The sequence below is a fragment of the Micromesistius poutassou genome (genome assembly GCF_964030765.1).
Source record: "Micromesistius poutassou genome assembly, chromosome: 8".
NCBI lineage: Eukaryota > Metazoa > Chordata > Actinopteri > Gadiformes > Gadidae > Micromesistius > Micromesistius poutassou.
The window spans coordinates 5,559,397-5,582,275 of record NC_140278.1 but is presented as its reverse complement, the minus strand read 5'-3'; the positions used below and the strand labels follow the sequence as shown (position 1 = coordinate 5,582,275).

General features: G+C 48.4%; 1 protein-coding gene across 1 annotated transcript; it reads left to right on the top strand.

Annotated features, from left to right (window-relative positions):
- The first annotated feature begins 2,030 nt into the window (after positions 1 to 2,030).
- LOC311351492 (TGF-beta receptor type-2-like) lies at positions 2,031 to 22,879 on the top strand. The gene is made up of 9 exons (XM_084471639.1): positions 2,031 to 2,178; positions 2,776 to 2,966; positions 11,040 to 11,335; positions 11,733 to 11,981; positions 12,398 to 12,511; positions 12,764 to 12,901; positions 15,028 to 15,169; positions 20,305 to 20,432; positions 21,653 to 22,879. The coding sequence occupies exons 1-9, from the start codon at positions 2,033 to 2,035 to the stop codon at positions 21,926 to 21,928; spliced, it is 1,680 nt and encodes a 559-aa protein (XP_084327765.1). The 5' UTR covers positions 2,031 to 2,032; the 3' UTR covers positions 21,929 to 22,879.

Sequence of the window (22,879 nt, the reverse complement as noted above, 5' to 3'; positions counted from 1 at the left end):
TTTATGCCTGATCGATTCCATCTCCCATGCTTTACTTTTTAAAAAAACCCAGTCTTGGTTAAAGAGTGCGTCGTCTGTCTTCCCAAAGCTTTTTAAGACGTGCGCCTCCAGACTGATGCTGTGATAGGGCAGAGTAGGCTCTCTCCATACCAATGTTTTGTCTACCTCCAGATCTGCGGGGGTTACTTGCAGTTGAACAGAGACAGAGCTTTTACCATGGTGTATTGGCCCTCAATCATATCTGATAGCCTCTTCTGTAGGAATCTCCCCGAGCTGCAATATGTGTGTGGGTGTGAGTGTGTGTGTGTGTGTGTGTGTATTTTCTGTTTGTGTGCATATGCGCACGTGCGTGGGAGACAGGCGTCATTCTATCAGTGCTTACCTCAAAACATTTGTGGTTTGAGTTCTGGGTAATCCTTGGGCCTTGATGTCGTCCTGAACTGATATGCATATGTATGGCGGCTGTCTTGAGGCGACAGCTCTGCACCATGCAGCCCGTGTCAACACACCTGCTCAGCAGTTCCCCAGAACGTCTGTCAGGGCCCAGTGGATGACTACTCCACGTATTCATTAGGGTATAGAGCTGGTACGTCGCGCCTTCACACCACAATGGCCGCTGCCATTTTGGAAGCACAGAAGTGAGTTATTATGTGGTGGTAGTTTCTTTTGTCATTGTTTAGTCGTACATCATGAAATAATTAAATAATTATATGGTCAAATAATGATGTCGTTATGGGGAGACATTGTGTGTGTTTGAAACTGCCACATCGACATCATTATATGGTCAAATAATGATGTCGTTATGGGGAGACATTGTGTGTGTTTGAAACTGCCACATCGTTTCTCATGCCAGACGTGGCAAAACAAAGGTTTTTATTAGCCTAGGTTGTTGTATAAACACACGCACACACACACACACACACACACACACACACACAGTGAGTTGTTAAGTACAGTTGGGGCTTTTACTTTGATAACCACGGTGACTCACTTGTAAGTGCAGGTTCACCGGTATGTGTAGGTTTCGGATTCATCATGGCAGCAGATATGGATTCCCTTTCTACTTGTGGTTAGTTCCACATGCCATTGTTTAAGCACAACGATCATACTGAAAAATACAGGCGGCATCGTCACCACACGCACGCACGCACACACACACACACACTTAACACACACTTAACACACACTTAACACACACACACTTAACACTCACTTAAAACATTTAACACACAAACACACTTAACACACAAACAGTGAAGACATAAATGTCATGCAGTCGTAAATATACGATTCAAATGATTTACTCTGTCAACGCAACACGCACACATTCACGTGTCTACCTTGAAACTACCGCGACCTTTAGCTCCGGAGACGCATGCTCGCCGGGGGACGCCTGTTCCCTCTCAATGTAGAACACATTTGCAAAGAGTAGAAGCCAGGCTGGTTTCTATTTTATTTTATTACAAGTAGTCGAATGTCCACACCTGGTTCAGTGCTTGACCCACGTTTAGGGGTGCTGATGTGAAATCCATCCCGTGAACCATGGGTGCCCAGACCAGAATCATCAAACAGCCATTACAGTAAGAAGGGCGATCAAAGCCCTGCGTCTCTGTGTGCTGATGTTTCCCCACAGACTTGGCATCAGTCCAAACCAGGGAGCTTGATCACCGTGTGTGTGTGTGTGTGTGTGTGTGTGTGTGTGTGTGTGTCTCTGGAGGGTTTTCATCCTCATTCTAAACAAGCTGGGGTTGTATGTTGCATGTGCCTAAAGAGTTTAGCGTTACCCTTCATTTGTGCGAAGCCTAGCCGAATCCAGAATCAAAACGCTGTCGCTTTTGACGGAGCCAACATCCACCGTGCGACATATCGACTGTGCGGCGGCGGAGATCCAACTTCATTTTGGTTCATCCACGTCGCGCGTGCGTGTGTTTTTGTGTGTATACGTGTGTGTGTTATCATCACAATGGCGTCAACCCCTACGACCCTGACCGACCGACCGTCTTCTGCTTCCCCTGTGTCTTGTCTAGCCGGCATGTTCCACCCGGCCATGCCGCTCAGGAAGCTGTGTAAGTTCTGCGACCTGGAGCCGTCCTCCTGCAACGGCACGGGCACCTGCTTCTCCAACTGCTCCATCACCGCCATCTGCCTGGAGGAGGAGGAGATCTGCGTGGCCATCTGGTATGTACCTCGGCGTGTGTGTGTGTGTGTGTGTGTGTGTGTGTGTGTGTGTGTGTGTGTTGTGTGTGTTGTGTGTGTTGTGTGTGTTGGTTCTTATCTGTCTGTCGGCACTGTCTCCATCTTTACATCTACCTGGGTCTCTACCACGGTCTGTCTGGCGGTCTGCCCTCCCTGAACCCTGTTAACGTGTTCAGCCGTCGTGTACGGCTCACTTTTACTCTTACTAAATAGTCCGGTCCTCAAACTGACTTGAGATTACTAGAACTGTGTTACTATAGCCACTCCCAAAACAGTCAAATCAAGTCAAAGTGATCAATCATTGATTCATGATACATGTCCACCTGCATATCCTCTTCCATCATAACAGTGTTATGATGGAAAAGGGTTTAGTCTAGGTTTGTGTGTATTTCTGTTATGATTTGTAAACACTGCGGGGCAAAGTCTCAATAATCGTTTACAGTGCTAACATTGATTTTTGGATAACTAAACATTGGTATTCTTTTCTCTGACCTCTCACCCCCTCTCCCCCTCTCCCACTCCTTCCCCGCCTCTCCCTCTCTCCCTCTCTCCCCCTCCCCCTCCCTCGCCCCCCCCCAGGAGGAGGAACGAGAGCAGCTTCTCGGTGGAGACCCTGTGCCACGACCCGTCCCAGAGTCTGTACGGCGTGCGGCTGGACGACGCCAACAACACGGCGTGCGTCATGACGGAGAAGAACACCACCGGGGGGCCGGCCTTCGTCTGCTCCTGCGTCGCCGAGGAGTGTAACGACAACATGTCCTTCGTCCCCGGTGAGACACGCCGCCCCGCCCCCCCCCCACGCCCCCCCCCCTCCCCCCTCCTCCTTTCACAAGATGAAGTCACAGTGATGCTCCCCACATCACCGCCGCAGTCGCCGCTCGTAGCTAAGGGAAGGCCATGAGGGGCGCGCTAGCACGCTACTGCCCCGTCGTGTAGTCTTTAGCGCATTAGCATGCTAAGGGACACATAGTGTGCATGTGTGTGTGTTGTTTACGGTAGCGTGCATCGGTGCAGTAGCGCACTAGCGTGCTGCCCCGATGTAGATCCGAATATTTTCTTTGGAAAAACCCCAGTTTTGTTTGATTTGTGTAAAGTCAACTGATGATACAGCTACTGTAAATCAATGCAGGATTTTTAAAAGGGACACTACTAGTGTGTGTGGTGTTTTTTTTTCTGTGCTTTCTTATAAGGAATTGGATAGTGTCCCAGCCAGAGCAGATGGTCATTGTTCTTGCTATCACACTCTGAACTCTAGATAGGGACAGGGGATTTTCCACTTGACAGTGTTTGTTGTTGCACCTCAGATCCTACCAACTGCAGAATCCCAATGGCTAACAGTTAACAGTTAACAGTTAACGGTTAACTCTGCCACGGTCAAAAGCGCCAAAGCAAACATTCAAATCGTTTGTCTTGCAAATGGCTGCGCACTACTATAACTTGCTCCCTCAATTGTTGGAGAGGAATCTGAATGATGCACTTAACAATGCACTAATTCTTCCAAATAAAAATAACAATTGTTAAACCTTGACACAATTGCTTTTTTTTAAAAGTCCTCTCAACTCAACACACACGTGTACTGTAGATGTTACTCACACAGAAGTTCTCTATTTTCGACCTGCTCTCTGCGTCGCTTTTTTTTTTATAGCGTCTACTTAACTCCCAGCCATTCTTTACAGCAATGAGTAAATTAGTGCTGAGCACATTTCACTTGCCAATTAGTGGTGGTGGGAGCATTTAGGGGTGACTGTTTTTTCAAGGCGAGTGGCTTTGGTTTTTACCAAGCAGTGGTGGTGTGATGAGGGCATCACAAACAGAGTGAGAAAGTGGAAAAATACCCAAGACATTGAAGGAGTCATTGGTACAATAACGTGCCCTTAAGTGGTGAATGTGTGGCAGTGAGAGTTCACGAGAGAGCCCGTTTTGTGATGGTTGGTAAATCTGTCTGTGTGAATCCATGGGTTCACACCAGTGTGTTTTTGTGTGTGTGTGTGTGTGTGTGTGTGTGTGTACATGTGTGGGTCTGAGAGGAGAAAAGATTTTGTGATTGCGTGTAAACTCTGTGTGTACACACATGCGCACACCGGCACAGTCTGCATGTGTGTATGTGTGTGTGCGTGCGTGTATGTGTGTGTCTCTACGTGTCTGACTGTATGTGTGTGTGCGGTGTCCTTCATGTACGCGCTCGCACACGCACGCACGCGCGCGTGTGTGTGTGTGTGTGCATGGCAGTGTCCTAGAGAGCTCAGACACGCGGTTTCCTGTCTGTGTTTAACTCAAATCAGAACCATCTCTAACACATGGCGTGCAGGCCCCTCCAGACACCCTACACCTCGGCGGCAAGCCGGGCCCATGACGTAGCCCCGCTCGTGGGCCCTGCGTCTGCTGCACAACAACAGGAGGGGGGGGGGGAACAGCTTCATTATCTCACAGACAGCCATTACACGTTTGGAGAATTCCTCCTGCCAGAAGGGCCACGGGCTGCTCTGTTACTGGCTGCTCTGTTACTGGCTGCTCTGTTACGGGCTGCTCTGTTACGGGCTGCTCTGTTACGGGCTGCTCTGTTACTGGCTGCTCTGTTACTGGCTGCTCTGTTACGGGCTGCTCTGTTACGGGCTGCTCTGTTACTGGCTGCTCTGTTACTGGCTGCTCTGTTACGGGCTGCTCTGCTGCACTGTCATGTGTTGACTCTCTGTTGTGCTGTCCTTTTGTCACCCTTACGAGTCTAGCTTCTACCTCTACTCTACTCTGCTCTATGTGACTCTGCTCTGTATTCTCTACTCTACTGTGCTCGACTCTTTATTACTGTACTCTACTTTACTGTACTCTTGTCGGCATTACCCTCATGCACTTTACTCTACTTAATATTAATCCACTCTACGTTACTGTGCTCTTATCAACATTACGCTACTCTACCCTATTCTCTCCTTAATATTACTCTACTCTACGGAACAGTACTCGATGCTACTGTATTCTACTATACTGTACTCTATCCTATATTCTTATGCTCTTCTCAATACTACTCTACTCAGTATCATAATAGCCTTCTCTGCTCTACTACTTGATTTTGCTCTACTATACTGTATTATCCTATGCAGCACTCTATTCTATATTATTATACTACTATAACCTAATATTACTCTGGTTAGTATCTCTATTCTATTCAATATTGCTCTACTATACTGTATTCTACTCTCTCTACCGAGCTCTACTCTACATAGCTCTGTACACAGCGCTCCACTTGGGCATAATGCACTGAAGACACCATAGAGGAAGTTGAAAAGGAGACCTGACCGGCTTCATGCTTGAAGCTGTCAACCTCTGAGGTCTGGCAACAGATGCGTAACGGAGCCTGCCGAGCTGTTTCAATCTGACACACGCACACACGCACATGCACACACACAGCGCACACACACACACCAAACACATACACGCACACACACACAGCGCACACGCACACACACATGCACACACACACACGCACACGCACACACACACAGCACACATGCACACGCACACATGCACACACACCAAACACATGCACACACACACACACACACACACACACACACACACACACACACACCAAACACATGCACACGCACACACACACCAAACACACACCAAGCACACACACACACACACACACACCAAGCACACACACACACACACACACACACACACACACCAAGCACACAGCACACACAGCACACACACACACAGAGGGATGAGGGTTGTGGCCCTTTCCTCCCATTGAGGATGGATGGAGCAGGAAGTGCGTGTTTATTTACTGGAGCAGAGCCACGGGTTATTCCAACACATGGCTGGCGTGGCTGCTCCCAGACGGAGCATCCCTCTGGCGCGGGCCTTTCATCACTGCTGCTGACCCACGGGGTTCCACTGCCACATGGAGCAGGGCGAGGTGTGTGAGGAAGGGCCTGCAACTATGGGACTGCGTGACACATACTGGGATCATAATTAATGGGAGCGAGTGTGGTTACAGCGACTAGATATCTTGAAATGCACTTTTATAGGCGGCTTTTCCCCTTAAAAGTGGCTTTGGGTTATACTCTCCAAACCGCCGTTGCATATTGTACGTAGTGGCTTAGGGGATGAACCACTTTTAGGGGACTTGATAACACGATGAATATAAAGTCTACCGTCATCGCATTAATTTTTACTTGGTGATTTCTTTCAAATGAATTTAAAAACGGACACGATATTTCGGATGCGTCAGTGGTACACACAGCCCATGTACACATGTCCTGAAGCGTAGACATTATCCGACACACACACACACACACACACACACACAGGGCTGATGTCCTTCGATAAGGCCCTGTAGGCCCTGTAGCCTGTAGTCTCCCGGCCTATCAGAAACAGATGTCTGCTAAGAAGACAGCAAAGCACCCTTTGTCCCGACCCTCTCGGCACGTATCGCAGTCCCGGGACAGCGTTCAAACCCAGCCGGGACACATGTTCATCAGTGTTGTTTGTCATAAAATGCTAATCTGCGTGCTGTCAGCGCCTGGCGGTAATGTAGCCAACGACGCTAAACCGCTTGGTTGATGGCCGATGCATCCCTGTGTCGCTGTCTCGTCTCAGTGGTGGTGGTGTTCCAACCATTCCCGAGCCGCGATGCCAAGTCATTCCTCTGTGTTTTTATTTAATTATCCGGCTTGATGGTATCACCAGACTGGAACAGGCAGGGTTAATGGGAATAAAATGGTACAAAGTACTAATGACACGGAAGGGATGTAAGGTGCAAGTCGCGTCTGGACTCTCCGTAGCATGGAGCAGACACGAATCATTAGCGTTTTGGTTTGTTCGTTATTAAAAAACCTTCATTTTTATTATTCAGCTAAACAAACACAGACATAATTAGCAGTGACATTTTAAAAGGGGCCAGGGTTCCTGTGGCTTTTCCGGGATTACAGACGTAGGAACATGAAAACTGTCTGTTTGCGAGAGTGTTTTTCATGCCAGTAGTTGTCTCATAAATATGTTACCACACCCCGCCCTTACCAACAGCGTGCACCGGCTGAGACTTGATGCTTGATCGGTGGTTTATTGGTTATACTTGTGTTTCCAGATGCTGTTAGCCAGACAACAAGTGTAGTCATCAAGTACTGGCAGCAAGAAATCGTTTTCCACTGAAGCAATTATTTGTTTTGAACGGTTGTTGTTTGATGCTCAGTTAACCGTTCGTAATAATCTCAAAACCGAATCCATTTCAGGGCGTTTCAGGGAAAGAGATGTTTACATTTTGCCTGGAGGGGTTATTAAAAAAAGAAAGAGGAAATCAAGAACCAGAATAAAATATAACAGGGAAAGAATCCATTATTAGTCCCATTCTAGCCTGCAAAGAGGAAGAAGAAGACTAGACGAGGAACTAGGAGGAGGAGATGATGATGATGATGACGAAGCTGATGGTCTCGGGTGATAGGAAAACATAGCTGTGCCGGTGTATTCAAAGCCGGGATCTTTAGATTTGATAGAACAGTGACTCATTAGCTCATTCTCAGGATGGAAAGAGAAGAAAAGACAAACAAAAGACGCACACAGAGATAAAGATAAAGTAATTAAGTCAGTTAAAAACAAGTGCATGGGGTGTGACCGTGAGAAACGACGGTTGAAGAAAAACAACCGAGGCGAGAGCGAAATGGAGAAGTGGGCTGACATTTAATGTGTTTACAATCACGACTGCTGCTGCCCAGCTAGCTAACCGTTACCATAACGAGAGATAAATATTGTTCAATATTGTTTATGATATTCACTTTTAGTCACCACCTCTCCCTCCTCCATCCTAACATGATACCCTTCCGTCTGGATGAAAGCAAGATATTAATACACAGAGGGTGGGGGGAGAATCTATTGGGAGAAGGCTGGGCAACGCAAAGTCTAACAATGTTATAATGTTACGATCAGATATGCGGCTTTTTTATCACAGACAAACACAGGGTTAGATAAGGATTCTGCAGCGTATAGTCTTGACTGCTGACTCCTGGACGTTGTTCAGCACCACGTGTCTCTTTCTCACTCTCTGTCTTTGGCACCGCCAAAAGCATTCCTAGTCCCTGAATCACCGCATCCTCCCTCGAATGTGCGGTCACAGACTCGGTTCGACATCAGGTGACTTTCACACAGCGTCTTGCTTTATTAGGGCTCTTTAAATGGATGAAGGCTGCATACAAATGTATGACAACTGAAACACACAGGACTCAACCTTAAACAGTACAGATCACATGAGAGAGCAAAAACACTCGCTCATTCACTTGTTAGCAGAAGGAATTTTTGTCATATAATGTATTGAATATATCAATACAAAAAGAAAGGAAAACTATAGTTGTGATCCATAATCCCATAATCATATGATGGGCTGTAATCCCAATCCCAGTGCTGATTGCGTCCGTGTGCGTTAGTGTGCGTTATGGTCAACACTACCCCAATTTGTGTGTGTGTTAGTGATGGTGGTGTGTGCAGCCGCCGATGCACTCTGCACACACACAGTACTGATGTATTTTCAGTGTGCGATGAGTCTCCTGTCTCCTGTCCTGATGCGGCCCCTCGTGTCATACCATGAAATCACGTCTGGCCTGCCACTCTGCCCCCTCACCGGAGAGACTGGCTCCTCTGTGCTCCCCCGGTCCCGTCCAAGTCCTCTTGTTTACAGCGCTGTGCCGCAGTCCATTAACGACATCCTGGATGGAGAGGACAGAGCCTGACTCACACATTTTGGGAAGGCTCGAGTCTCGATGTGCAGACGCACACAACACGTGCACCCACGCACCCACACACACTCACACACACACACACACACACACACACACACACACACACACACACACACACACACACAGATATACACACACACATGTGCACTTGCTGATTGATACAGACATGCACATACCCACGCACACTGATTGATACACACACACACGCGCACACGCACACACACACAGCCACACACACACACACACACACACACACACACACACACACACACACACACACACACACACACACACACACACACACACACACACACACACACACACACACGCACGCACACTATTGCTGCGTTTCATTATACAAATTACACTGCATTTCTTCTCCTGTTTTGAATGATTTGTTGAAGCTCATTCAGTGCAGCGTGAGAACATTCTGGCATGGTGATAGGAAAAGGCAACACAAGTTCCTTAGAACTCTGCCCGCCCACCCAATTCCCGACATGTTTAACACGCTCACACACACATACACACAGACACGCAAACACACGGTCGCGCAAAAACATGGCCGCCCACATGCCCACAAACACACACACACACACACACACACACACACACACTAGTGAGTCACTTTGACTCTTCATAAGCCACTGAGCAAATATGCTTTTTATTCAATTTGAACGTACTAATATGTTTGCAATGCGGTATCTAAGCAAAAGCCCAAAGCCATTTATACAGTGAAGATCAAACAGATTTATATCCAGGAGTTATTTTCCTCAACATTGTGTCTGTGTGCACAGGTACCCATCACACCTGTGTACATGTGTTTGTGTTCTCCTGCGTGTGTGAGTGAGTGTGAGTACGTGCATGCTTGCGTGTGTGCATGTGCATGTGCGTGTGTGTGTGTGTGTGTGTGTGTGTGTGTGTTTGTGTGGAAAAAGTGTGTGTGTTAACCATTCGGGGGGGGGGGGGGGGGGGAAGCGGTGGCGGGACTGAGGCTGACGTTCACATCGTCCCATCACAGACGTACACAGAGGGAGTGAGAGAGAGAGAGAGAGAGAGAGAGAGAGAGACCTGGCCGGCTGCTGGTCAGTCCAGAGCGGGACAGGCCCTACACTGTTCTCCTGCTCCTGCTCGGTGGAGCTCAGGGCTTTGGCCGCCGTCCCCCAGCAGACTGCCAGCAGAACCAGAGGTGGTAGTTAAAGTCTTGGGCCCCGTGTGGTGGAGCTGGCCGCTGTGCTGCAGAGCACTGTGAGTCCAGAGCCGTTTGGCAGGCACTGCCCAGTGCAGCCTGACTAGCGCGTAGCGGGCCAAGCACAGAGTCAGACGCCTGGCCCGCAGCAGACACTGCAGTATGAAAAACCCACACTTTGTTTTGCGTGCGCTATCCTCGCCCTTTAAGCGGTTATGGGGATCATTATGCGCAGTGGAAATAGGAGCTTAGAGCCGATCTTATTAAGAACACCCAATGAGCTATAAGTGAGTCGTGGCTGAATTGACTCGAAGGAGAGATGGCTGTCGTTTTGTAGGGGCTAGGATAATATTTGCCTGCGGTAGGGGAGGTGGTGTGGTATGGTAAGGTTATACAGGAATCCTCCAGGCTGCTGACAGCTGTGGATGCGGATGAATGTGGGACTGTTTTTCTCACCACATTCATTCAGAGTCCTAACTACTATACACCCTTCTATCTGTCCTCCTCTCCTCCTCCCATCCTCTCCTCCCCTCTCCTCTCCACTCCCCTCCTCTCCTGTCCTCTCCCTCACCTCTCCCCCAGCCCTCCCCTCCTCTCCTCCTCTCATCCCCTCTCCTCCACTCTCCACTCCCCTACTCTCCTTCCTCTCCCCCAGTGCTCTCCTCCTCTCCCATCTCCCATCTTTCCTCTCCCCTCCTCCTCCACCCCCTCACTCCTCCCCCCCTCCTCCCCCAGCCTCCTCTCCCCATTCCCAACCTCTTCCCTCTCTTTTTCTCCCCTAGCCTACTCCTCCTCTCCCCTCCACCCCCCTCTCCTCTCCCCTCCTCCCAACAAACCTCCCCCCCCCCGCCCCTTTTTACACCGATCACTCATCATTCTCCTCCTCTCCCCTTCTCCTCCTCCTCCTCTCCTCCTCGTCGGTCCAGTGGTGGACGCCCAGGAGGTGCCCATGCTCTCGGTCATCCTGATCAGCCTGCTGCCCCTGCCGGTGCTGCTGTGCGCCGTGGTGGCCATGTTCTACTGGTACCGCGTGGCGCGCCACCGCACGCTCAACAAGGAGTGGGAGAACGGCCGCAAGAAGCGCAAGGCCAAGGCGGGGGGCCTGGACTGCAGCGACGCCTGCGCCATCATGATGGACGACGACGGCTCCGACAGCAGCTCCACGCACGCCAACAACCTCAACCACAACACGGAGCCGCTGCCCATCGAGCTGGACATGCAGGTGCCCCGGGCTGCTCTTTTCTGTCGGGCCCACTTGGCTTTTTTTTTTCTGTTTGGCCTCTGGCGGAGACGGAAAGGATCGGAAACTAAAGTGAAAGCAATCGCAGCCAACTTGCTTGATATGCTGAGTTGTTGTGGGGGGGGGGGAGGGGTCAAGAGGTTTTCACCTCTGTTCTGTTCCAGTGTCTTTGCCTTGATTTGCTCAAAAGACCTCTGAAATGAAATGATCAATAATTGCAATTAAAGCAGACCTACTTATACTTCATATACTGCATTTTGGATGATTAAGGCCAATTTAAACTCAATCTTCCAGCTTTGTTTTTGCTATCTCTCTAATACACAATTCATACCGACGCACCTTACTGATCACTCACTGGCGTTCCCCTTTTTGGCGCCAGGTCGGGAAGGGCCGCTTCGCCCAGGTCTACAAGGGGAAGCTGAAGCAGAGCACGTCGGACCAGTTCGAGACGGTGGCGGTCAAGATCTTCCCCTACGAGGAGTACGCCTCCTGGAAGAACGAGAAGGACATCTTCTCGGACACGGACCTCCGACACGAGCACATCCTCCACTTCCTCACGGCCGAGGAGCGCAAGGTGGAGAAGCAGTACTGGTTGATCACCGCCTTCCATCCCATCGGGAATCTACAGGTAAGAATCCTGTATACAGAATAGAATGGGATACAGAATAGAGTATACAGAATAGAATGGGATATGCGTTCCCCCCGCGTCTTGCGTTCGTAAATGTTTTAATCGGGCGTGGCCCGATGGCTCATTTCTGCCTGAGCTCTTGTGCTCAATGTCATTCCCACTCTTCCTCAATGCAATTCCCTGTCTCTCTTCCCTGTCCTGTCCATAGAAAGCACAAAAAGCCCTCAAAAATAAATGTTCGAAAAGGTGAATCTTATGTTCGAAAATCTTGGATTAGATAAAAAAGAAAATCTAAATATCGATTGGCAATGATCATATTTAGAACCAACCGCGAGAGACAAACTACTTCAAACTCACTTCTGTGCCTCCTGTGATTTTCCTTCCCCCACTTTCACACGGCCATGGCTGTGTTTCAGGAATACCTGACTCGACACATCATCAGCTGGGAGGAGCTGAAGGTGCTGGGCAGCTCCATGGCCAAGGGAGTGGCCCACCTCCACAGCGACCACCTACCCTGTGGACGCCCCAAGGTACCGCCCGCAATAACATTGTTTCAACCCCTACAGTCTTAACTAAATACTGTAACGGATACTGCAGCCCTCAGGCCAACACACATACGTGTTCTATACGTTAACCTTCGAGGGCCCTGGCTCGTAGGAATGTTAATGTGTTTCATGTTGAATCCATCGTCTGCTGTCACACTCTATACAGTATATACTTGTTTTCCCGCCTCATCCAGGAACCGTATTTTGATCCTGATGCCTCTATGTTGACGTCCTCAGGTTCCCATCGTCCACCGGGACCTGAAGAGCTCCAACATTCTGGTGAAGAACGACCTGACGTGCTGCCTGTGTGACTTTGGACTGGGTCTCCGTCTGGACAACTTCCTGACGGTGGACGACCTGGCCAACAGCGGGCAGGTGAGAGGAGAGATCCTGGCTGACAAAATATCCCCTGCCTTTTTTTTTTATTGTGTTCCACACTGCTGTTGTGGGAGATGGGGAATAACAGGAATTTGTTATTCCTCTCCTGGTGCTTCCTCTACTATCTGTCTCTCTCTCTCACACACACTCACTCTCTCTATTGATCTTTATCGGTCTTTCCTTGCAGAAAGGATTATTATTATGATTGTAAGAGTAGTAGTAGTAGTAGTAGTAGTAGTAGTAGTAGTAGTAGTAGTAGTAGTAGTAGTAGTAGCAGCAATAGTAGTAGTAGTAGTAGTAGCAATAGTAGTAGTAGTAGTAGCAATAGCAGTAGTAGTAGTAGTAGTAGTAGTAGTAGCAGTAGTAGTAGTAGTAGTAGTAGTAGTAGTAGTAGTAGTAGTAGTAGTAGTAGCAATAGTAGTAGTAGTAGAAAAATATAGCAATTGTATTAGGAGTCAATGGTTACATATAAACAAATCACTTCCTAGGAGAAATCCCATTGAGCTGCACGGCCAGCTGTGTTTTAAAACGTGTTCGACTGATGTTGATTTTATTATTATTTTTATTATTATTAAACCTTTATTTAACCAGGCAGATCATTAAGAACAAGTTATTATTTACAATGATGTCCTGACAAAAAGCACAGGCTTCTTGGGCGGGGGGGAGGGAAAGGGGCAGTGAGAAAGTGAGAAAGGATAGGTTAGAGAGGCAACGGCACAGCTGTACAGACAGCAAGGCAGCAACAGGGACCTGCAGGGATCAGATCAGGGAGATCAGGGAAATGATATTCTATTCTGTGTTGTCCTCTAAGCTCTGAATATTGTGCCATTATAGGCTTCTTGTAGAGTTTGGTTCTGGAGCAAGATAATAGCGGGCCATTTTTGTTTATCTTTACCAATTTTCCCTGCTTCTAACCACGCCACGCCTTGTTTTGATGGAGCTCATTTACTGAGAGAGAGAGAGAGAGAGAGAGAGAGAGAGAGAGAGAGAGAGAGAGAGAACACCTTGAGGTGACCCTCCGATAAGCTCTGTCTGTCTCCATAGCTTTATATTGCTCTCAGTCAGTCTATATGTCCTTTGTTCCTCGTTTTCCTTCCCTGATTTTATGATTCACGGCCAAACATGCATCAGCAACAGGTGGCATGGACTTGACTCATTCGCCAACCCAGACACACACACACACACGCACGCACGCACGCACACACACACACACACACACACAACCTCTGTGCTAGACAGTTTCCTCTTGTGTGCACATGGCCAGTTTCGGGAGGGGCAATAGTACTGTCCTGAGCCTTGGTAATGTTGACATGGCAAATATCACACTATTTCCATAACAAATATATTACAGTTTGTATGTACTTTATTTAAATAATCTTTCACTAAATTCAAAATGGAAAAAAAACGTGCTTATTATAGCATCACAATCAGGCCAATCTTAATCCAATGTTGTTTGAGCAGGATTGCATGGTTTCTGTCTATGCATATGCATGGATAGAATGCATGTGCAAAGTTACATTTTTCTAGCATTCACACCATGACACAGGAATCTGAGACCACCCTGCTGTCTCAATAATCCTGAACCAGTGGGAAAGGAGTCAGCTGTCAACCCTACTACAGGCTAATAAAGATCAATATAGAGAATAATACAGAGCGAGCCAAGCTCTACTCTCTATCTCTATGTCAGGCAAATATATGACCAAACCCAGTGTGGAGTATATTAATGGTTTCATAAATCAGATTAAAAATTAATAATCAAAAATGTAATAATAATCTTAAATCAGATAGCAGACTGTCTTAAATCTTGGCAGATGGAGCATTTTCTTTTTCTTCCCTTCATATTTGTTTTGACCAATCACGTCACTGGAGGCGGGGCTCTGTAATAGAGCCTAACGGGCTAACATTATACACACTCGGCTGGCGCTAGTCGCGTTTTCCCGGTGGGAAGAAAAATCGCAAACACCCTGTCCTTAACACCCACGTTCTAGGGAGACTGTGTCTGTAAAGGTTTCAAATCAACACGTCAAAACCCCCTTTCTGAAGCCTCATCCAGTGCAGTAGGACTGGCCGGGTTACCCAGACGAGATGTGTTGACGTTCCTGGCTGTGTGTCCGATGCGGCAGGTGGGCACGGCGCGCTACATGGCCCCGGAGGTGCTGGAGTCGCGGCTGAACCTGGAGAACATCGAGTCCTTCAAGCAGACCGACGTCTACTCCATGGCCCTGGTGCTCTGGGAGCTCACGTCTCGCTGTGAGGCCATCGGAGGTCAGCAGAAGCGCGCACACACGCACACACGCACGCAGGCACACACCCGCACGCATGCACGCAAGCACACACACACACACACGCGCGCGCGCACGCGCAGGCACAGGCACACAAGCGCACACATGCACGCACGCACGCACACACAAGCAAAAGCATGTACGCACACACACACACACACAGAGGAAACACACCCACCAAAAGATAGACATTCCCACATGCAGACTTACACACCCACCAAAACATAGACATTCACACGCAAACACACAGACATACACTTAAAGACAAAGGACCAAACTTAGATAGATATATATATACCCAAGGAAAAACAATCCTCACAGACATCAGCATACACACATATAGACAAACACACCAAAGTGATAAAAACACATGCAATCACCATGCTCACAAACAACCACACACACACACACACACACACTCGTCCCCATGAGGTGTGCACTTCTGCATTGGTATGTCATTTCAGCGCATTTACAAATGTTGATACAGTGTGTGTGTGTGTGTGTATGTGTGTGTGTGTGTGTGTGTGGCTGTGTGTGCATTCCTGTGTGTGATTGCAAGCCACACATGGCAGCAGGACTGTTCAGACTGTGGTTTCCTGTGTGGTAAGGATCAGGGTTTTGTGTTGAAGGGTTATGCCTGGCACAAACTTGACAATTTCAAAAATGTCAAAAAGGTTAGAGCCCACCTAAAGATAGTGGAAGACACTGTTTACTGTGTACTGTTTACTGTTATTATCCTGTATTGGTGCACCAAGCATGAACAGGGGCCGCGGCCTCCATTCATCCACCTCCACCTCCACCTCCACCTCCACCTCCACCTCCACCTGCACCTCCACCTGCACCTCCCGCTCCATCCGCACCCCCAGGTCCGCTGCAGCAGCAGTCTGTGGAATGTCTGATATGTGGACGGAGACGATCTCAGCTCAGCCACTATTGCCCTTATATGGGCAGGGAAGCAAGAAGAGAGACAACGGAGCGAGGGAGAGATAGACAGATAGAGAGCGAGAGAGAGTGCACATGTATCTCAAGAAGGGTCAATGGTCTCTGGTTTGTAGATGCTGGTTTGTGTGTGTGTGTGTGTGTGTGTGTGTGTGTGTGTGTGCGTATGTATGTATGTGTGTGTGTGTGTATGTGCGTAGATGTGTATGCGTGCGTGTGTGCATGTTAATACAGTCTAGTCATAGCGAAGGTCCAGAGGAGGGTCTATGCTCTATCCCCCAAGCCACGTCTTAGCTAGACATTAAAAACCAGACACATTCCATCAGAAGTGTGTGTGTGTGTGCGTGTGTGTGTGCGTGCGTGCGTGCGTGTGTGTGTGTGCGTGTGTGTGTGTGCGTGTGTGTGTGTGTGTGTGCGTGCGTGCGTGCGTGCGTGCGTGCGTGCGTGCGTGCGTGCGTGCGTGCGTGTGTGTGTGTGTGAGAGTAAGAGGAAGAGAGAATGAATGAGAGAGACAGATGCCCCTAAACTGTCTTTGTTTCTTTTTGTGATCTGATTCGGGGAGTTTGCTGTGTGGGTTAGCGTGTGTGTGTGTGTGTGTGTGCGTGCGTGTGTGGTGTGCATGTGTGCGCGTGTTTGTATGTATGCCTGTGAGAGTACGTGCATGTGTGTGTGGCGTCTGCCTCCTCAGTTTCTCCACTCCACCATAACAACAGGGGAGGGTGCCCTGGATTGAAATACTACCCTATCCTGTTGTTGGTCAGTTATAGTACATCGCTCTCCTTCTCATTCCATCCCTCTCTCCTCCTCCCCACTTTATTTGTCCCCCCCATTTTACTCTCTTCCTCCACCTCCTATTCTAGGAGTGTGATTGCTCTACAGTCTTGATGGTTTCAGTTCAATATTCTGGGGTCATTCTGTTTTATCTCAGGGCGTAGTGGGTAGTTTGTAGGTTGGTGTGTGTAAGGTCCTCAGTGGATTGGGGATTGGAATTGGGAAGGGCTCCTATTGGCTGCTGGCCATCGATAGGAGAGCAGGGAACCAGACACGATGAGATGATTGGCCCAGCGCAGTGTTTAATATTTCTTGGGCAGGATAGTAGGTGAGGAATAACAGGTGTTCTGGCACTCCAGGAGTTGGCGGTAACAGTAGAGGAATATATCTGAAGATCCTGCTGTTTTGCTTTGAAGTCACAATGAGTCAGTTAGTGTTTTCATTATAAGGAGTTATATTTTTGGCCCTGCACAGGTTTGTGGTTAAAGTTATGGTCTCTCCCGCCTGGCACTTAAACTAGTCTCTCTATCTCTCTCATCACTCAACCTTTATCCTCGATCTGCTTTTCTATCTACCTCCATCCATCTTTTATTCTCTCTCTCTCTCTCTCTCCCCCTCTCTCTACCTATCTATCTATCTATCTTAATCTATCTCTTTCTATCTCTGGATGAACCTGACTCTGACCGGGAGCTCGTAAAGAAAAAGCCCTGTTGGCAAAAGAGTTATAGTTAAACAATGTCATAATGACTCTGTCCGCAGACCCGGCCACAGGAATCCCGCCTGAAACTTTAGAGTGTGGTTCTCGTAACGGACGTCGAGAAAAAAACAACCATAGTTTGTGTCTGCATAAGGAACTGCTATTCATGTGTACGTCGCTTGTTACGAAAACACAGTCACACTATTTTTTGTTATTTTCGCAACTTTCCATTCTCCTTTGTATCCTTATCCTCGCGTCCCCTAACCCTCTGAATCCCCCGTTGCTTCACCGTCGTTCTCTGGGTTTGTTTGTCTAGGCGTCGGATACGTTCGGGCCCGTTTCCCCCAGCTGGGGCCCACGCCCTTCACGTGCGCGCGGTCGCGGGCTCACGTCCCGGGGCCCCACAGAAAGCCCCGGCTTCCCTCAGACCGCTCCCTTTTCAAAGCAAACAAAAATACTCAAGAAAACTCCTCCACCGCCCCCGCGAGGCAGGTGGGGGTCGTGGAGCGCCACCGCATCCAGGACCCCCTCCCCCTCCACCGAGGGCCCCTCGGGTCGCCTCGGCGAGGTCGCTGCCAACCTCTGGGCGACGCGCGACCCAGACAGATAATCTGTAAAGGAAGCTGCCGTAAACCGGGCCTCCCTTCCCCTGAGACCGCTGGGGCCCCGCAGGGACGCCCCCGTTACCGCGGGCCCCAGACGGTAGAAACACACAGCCGGGGAGGAGGAGGAGGAGGAGGAGGAGGAGGAGGAGGAAGAGGGAGCAGAGCGGAGGGAAGGAGAATCCAGGTGCAGCCTCATGTGACACGGTGTTCTGAAACCGCAGGTTAGCTCTGCATGTGCAGCCGAGCCGCGGCACCTACCGGTGCAGGCCGGCCCTGTGCGTCTCTCCAAAGGAGGCAAACAAGTGGCGCTTTTTTTTTTTGTTGGTTTGTATAAATCCAACAGCTTCCTCGGTGGACCGCGTGAGGAATTCCCCACTTTCCTTTCGCTCCGTTTCGGTTCGAGTTGCTGTTTATATTTTTAAAAAACGGGGGCTCACGGGAAAAATAACTAAACATAATGGGGACGCGATGGCGATTGCGTCACCGACTCGCGGTGCTTTATGGCCGTTCGCAGAAAATCTGCGGCGTATAACTCTGTAATTGCGATAATGACTCTCATGCCCCCCCCGTCGGTTTGATGAAACGCAGGCCGTTGTTTTCGTAGCTCTGTTTTGAAGCGCGTTCTCTCGGGGGCTCTGTGCCGTGCTGCATCTGCGTCGACTCCCGGGGCCCCGTGTGAAACCGGTGAGATTTGGAACTCGTCACGAAACCCAAACAGCCGAGAGGTTGAGGACAATAACCACCCCCTGCCTAGCTGCTGTTCCAACTCTCTGGCGTGTGTGCGTATTTTTGTGTTTTTGTGTGTGTGTTGTGTGTGTGTGTGTGTGGTTGTGTGTGTGTGTGTGTGGTTGTGTGTGTGTGTGTGTGTATGCATGGTTGTGTGTGTGTGTGTGTGCGTGTGTGTGTTTTGATGGATGGGCGGGGGGCTCATTTTGGACTACTGTAGGGGGGGGCGGGTTCCACTTGTGGGAAAAACAGGAAGTGTGTGCCTTGCAGAGTCAGCTTCTCTGCGCAGTCCCAATCCAGGGCCTTCACTTCCTGTCCGTGGAGCGCCACACTTCCTCTGGGCGGTCGAGGACACGCATGCCACAGAAACCCCAGAAGCATCATTTATATCATCAAAGTGTGATTTATTACATTACATTTCTGACACGTCATCAAATCAGGAGTCAAAGTGGAGGGCCCGGCAGTGCAGATGGGGGCATAGCTTAAGCACACAGGACGTCAGCACAGGTGGGAGAGAGATGATTTGAGATGTTTTTAGGGGAGTCTTTGTTCAGCCAGAGGCAGAATACCATACTAGTAGTGATGGATGTGCAGCTTCCTGGAAAAAGGATAGACTTTATTTGTGATGCTATTGAGAAAAAGTCCAGTTTTATATAATAGTATAGAATAGTCATTTTGGAAAATGTATAAGGCAAAGATGGATCATTAAATACATGAATGAATAGATGAGACGTGACTTCAATGAGTAAATCATTAAAGTTTGAATGTCATTTGGGTATGACAGAACAATGTAATTTCACCAAGCCGCCAGCTTAAGTGCAGCTGTTCTCGTCTCGTTTCTCTTCGTTACTGTCGTCTGAGCGCCGTCTCTTTAAGGTTTCAGACAAACTTTGCAGCTGTTGTGAGTTCAATTTCATGAGGTCTGGACACAATCCCGGAACTCTCTTTTTCATGTTTTAGCGTTTCAGTACTCCAAGCTTTCTCTTATTACCCCAGGCTTGGGGTTTTTTTTTCAACTCAAAAGGAAAAAGACAAAAGTGACCCATGGTGAGTTGGGTGTTTTGAAAGCTCCCAGGCCGGGGAAGCATCGGTTGCTAGTATCGACTGAATGCTTGTTTTTACAAACAAACGCTGGTCACGTGCCAAAGATCGAGTGTTGCCGTTGTCGTGGATGCATTGTGAGATACATACATATACAGCCGGGGACAAAGATGCAATGTCAAGATGACTAAGTTGTTCCCCTGAGTGAAATGGCCAATGATCCCTCATACCTGAGGTTCTGTCCACAACGTTTCTAACCTTGTTCTGTATGTGTGTGTGTGCGTGTGTATGCGTGTTTGTGTGCGGCGTGTGTGTGTGTGTGTGTGTTTGCATCTGCAGAGGTGAAGGACTACGAGCCCCCGTTCGGCTCCAAGGTGCGAGAGCACCCCTGTGTGGAGAGCATGAAGGACAACGTCCTGAGAGACCGCGGCCGGCCCGAGATCTGCAACTCCTGGCTCAGCCACCCGGTGAGACACCTCAGCTCCTTCTGCTGCCACGCACGGACCGCTACAGGCAACCCACACGTTCATAGACACATGGGAACGCAGTGGCCGAATATAAAACCTTTACCCCACCGTACTGTATACCCCCATGCTACAGTGCGTAGCCAAAACCTGGCGGCCGTAATTGATGAAGACGTGTTATAAATCCACTGAGTTGTATGTGTCCAAACAGTAGGTTGTTTTTGCAATGATATGATTGCAATAATAATACAAATATTGCGGTTGTAATGGTTTTTAATAACATTTAAAAGTCGCTGTTAAGTCGTTTGTCCTCGGGTCAAAATGCATTATGGGTGATCCAAGCGACTGTAGTGTCCGTATTTTGCATACTAAGAATTTCGTCAGAAAACACCCATCTGGGTACTTTTAGTATACTCGTTTTTGCATACAATGTAAATGTGATTTCAGACACATTCCATATCCATCCCTTAGCTAACGGAGGTTTTGTTTTCTCACGATTTCCCAAGTCCCACGCATTCCCACGATCATGAAGGATCATCGGTTTCAAATCAGTTTCCCAATCCATGTTTTAGTTGAGCAATATCCTTCCTCTCAAACATATAAACAATACTAATAGTCTAATGTCATCGCCTCTTACATACGCATATGGTGCACATGATATGTGCTTTTTGGCAACAACAACAACAACAACAACTGCTAGCCAACCAACAGATTCGTATCTCAGTCCGCTTTGCCAGAACTCTCTTCCTCTTTCACTCTCACCACTACGCTGCCCTCCCCAGCATGGCATCTTCCCCTGTATGCCATCCCAGTCCAGTACAGGGAAGTCCCAGTTAGGGCTGCTCCATTATCAGAAAAATAATAATCACGATTATTTTGATCAGTACTGAAATCACGATTATTCAAGCGATTATTTTAGAGTTTGAAAACATGATGCATTTAATCAGCATTTCTCTCCAATAAAACACTTTGTAACTGAGAACTTTGAAATTTCCCCTTAAAAAAAATACACAAAATGTTAAAATAGAAAATGTTAAAAATTTAAAATAATGATAAGACTCTATAGATAATATTAGTTTGGAGATTGTTTGACCCAAAAAATTGAAACCGCGATCAAAAGTCGATTGATCGCACAGCCCTCGTCCCCGTACCAACATCTCCCTCCTCCTTCCTCCTCCCTCCTTCCTCCTCCCTCCTTCCTCCTCCCTCCTCCTCCGCCACAGGGCATCGCGGCCATCTGCGGCACCATCGAGGAGTGCTGGGACCACGACCCGGAGGCCCGCCTCACGGCCCACTGCATGGCGGAGCGGCTGGCCGTGGTGGAGGACGAGATGGACACGCTGTCCAGCCGCTCCTCCTCCTCCTCCGAGGAGAAGGTGCCCGAGGAGGAGGAGGAGCTCAAGGTGTCGGCGGTCGAGGGGCTTCTGCAGGTGGACGCCAAGATCATGGAGATACAGGACATCAAACCCCTGGACTGCTCGGTGAGCGACGAGAAGTAAAGAGAGGTTTCCTTCGGTGGAGGACGTCGGGATGGGCTTCGACGCTGGCACGCAGCGCAGGGCGGATATCAACAGAGAGCACTCGGGTGTGAACGCTCACATAGTCAGCAGTGACCTTGTCGATAGCGTTCTTAATACGCAAGGGACCTAGCGGAGCTGAGCTCCTGCATTCGACACCTTCAACGGAGGAGAAGGACCTGTGGTGTTAAGCCACGGGGGGAAACAGTGTCACACCAACTACAGTCCATCCATCCAGAGCCTTAGCGTAAGCAACTGTCAAAGGTCAAAGGTCGTCAAGAGCTTTGACGAGCTTACCAACGCTTAGAAGCTAAAATGCCAAAGAAAACTGGAAGCTTTAAATGGGTCAATAGGCTATGCAACAATCAATACAATCACCCGTTACCAAAAAGGGCATCTTCTTTGTTAGAGAGGACAGGACAGAAGAAGAGTATATATTTTTTGCACTTTACCATGGGATAGTTAAGCATTGCAGATGTTCCAATGCCTAAGGTGTTATGTCCATGTCTGAGGGAGTTTCAGTAAGTCAAGATTTCTCTTTTGTATAATGATGAGCCATATTGTAAAACTAATGACTTTAAGAGAGAGAGAGAGAGAGAGTGTGTGTGTGTGTGTGTGTGTGTGTGTGTGTGTGTGTGTGTGTGTGTGTGTGTGTGTGTGTGTGTGTGTGTGTGTGTGTGTGTGTGTGACCAGAGTATGTTAAGTTGTGTGAATGTTTTTTTTAACCAAAACCTGCAGTGTAGACCTGCTTACTGATGTGAACAGGTGTTAACAGGCACAATGTAAATATCAACAACACAGTAAATGTACAAATCATTACAAAGGGAAAGTAATCATACTACTTATCGTGAATGCTATACAAATAAATATTTTACAGAGAGATACGTTTGGGTTTGCTATATTTCTATCTGTTTTCTAGCTAAAAAATATTGA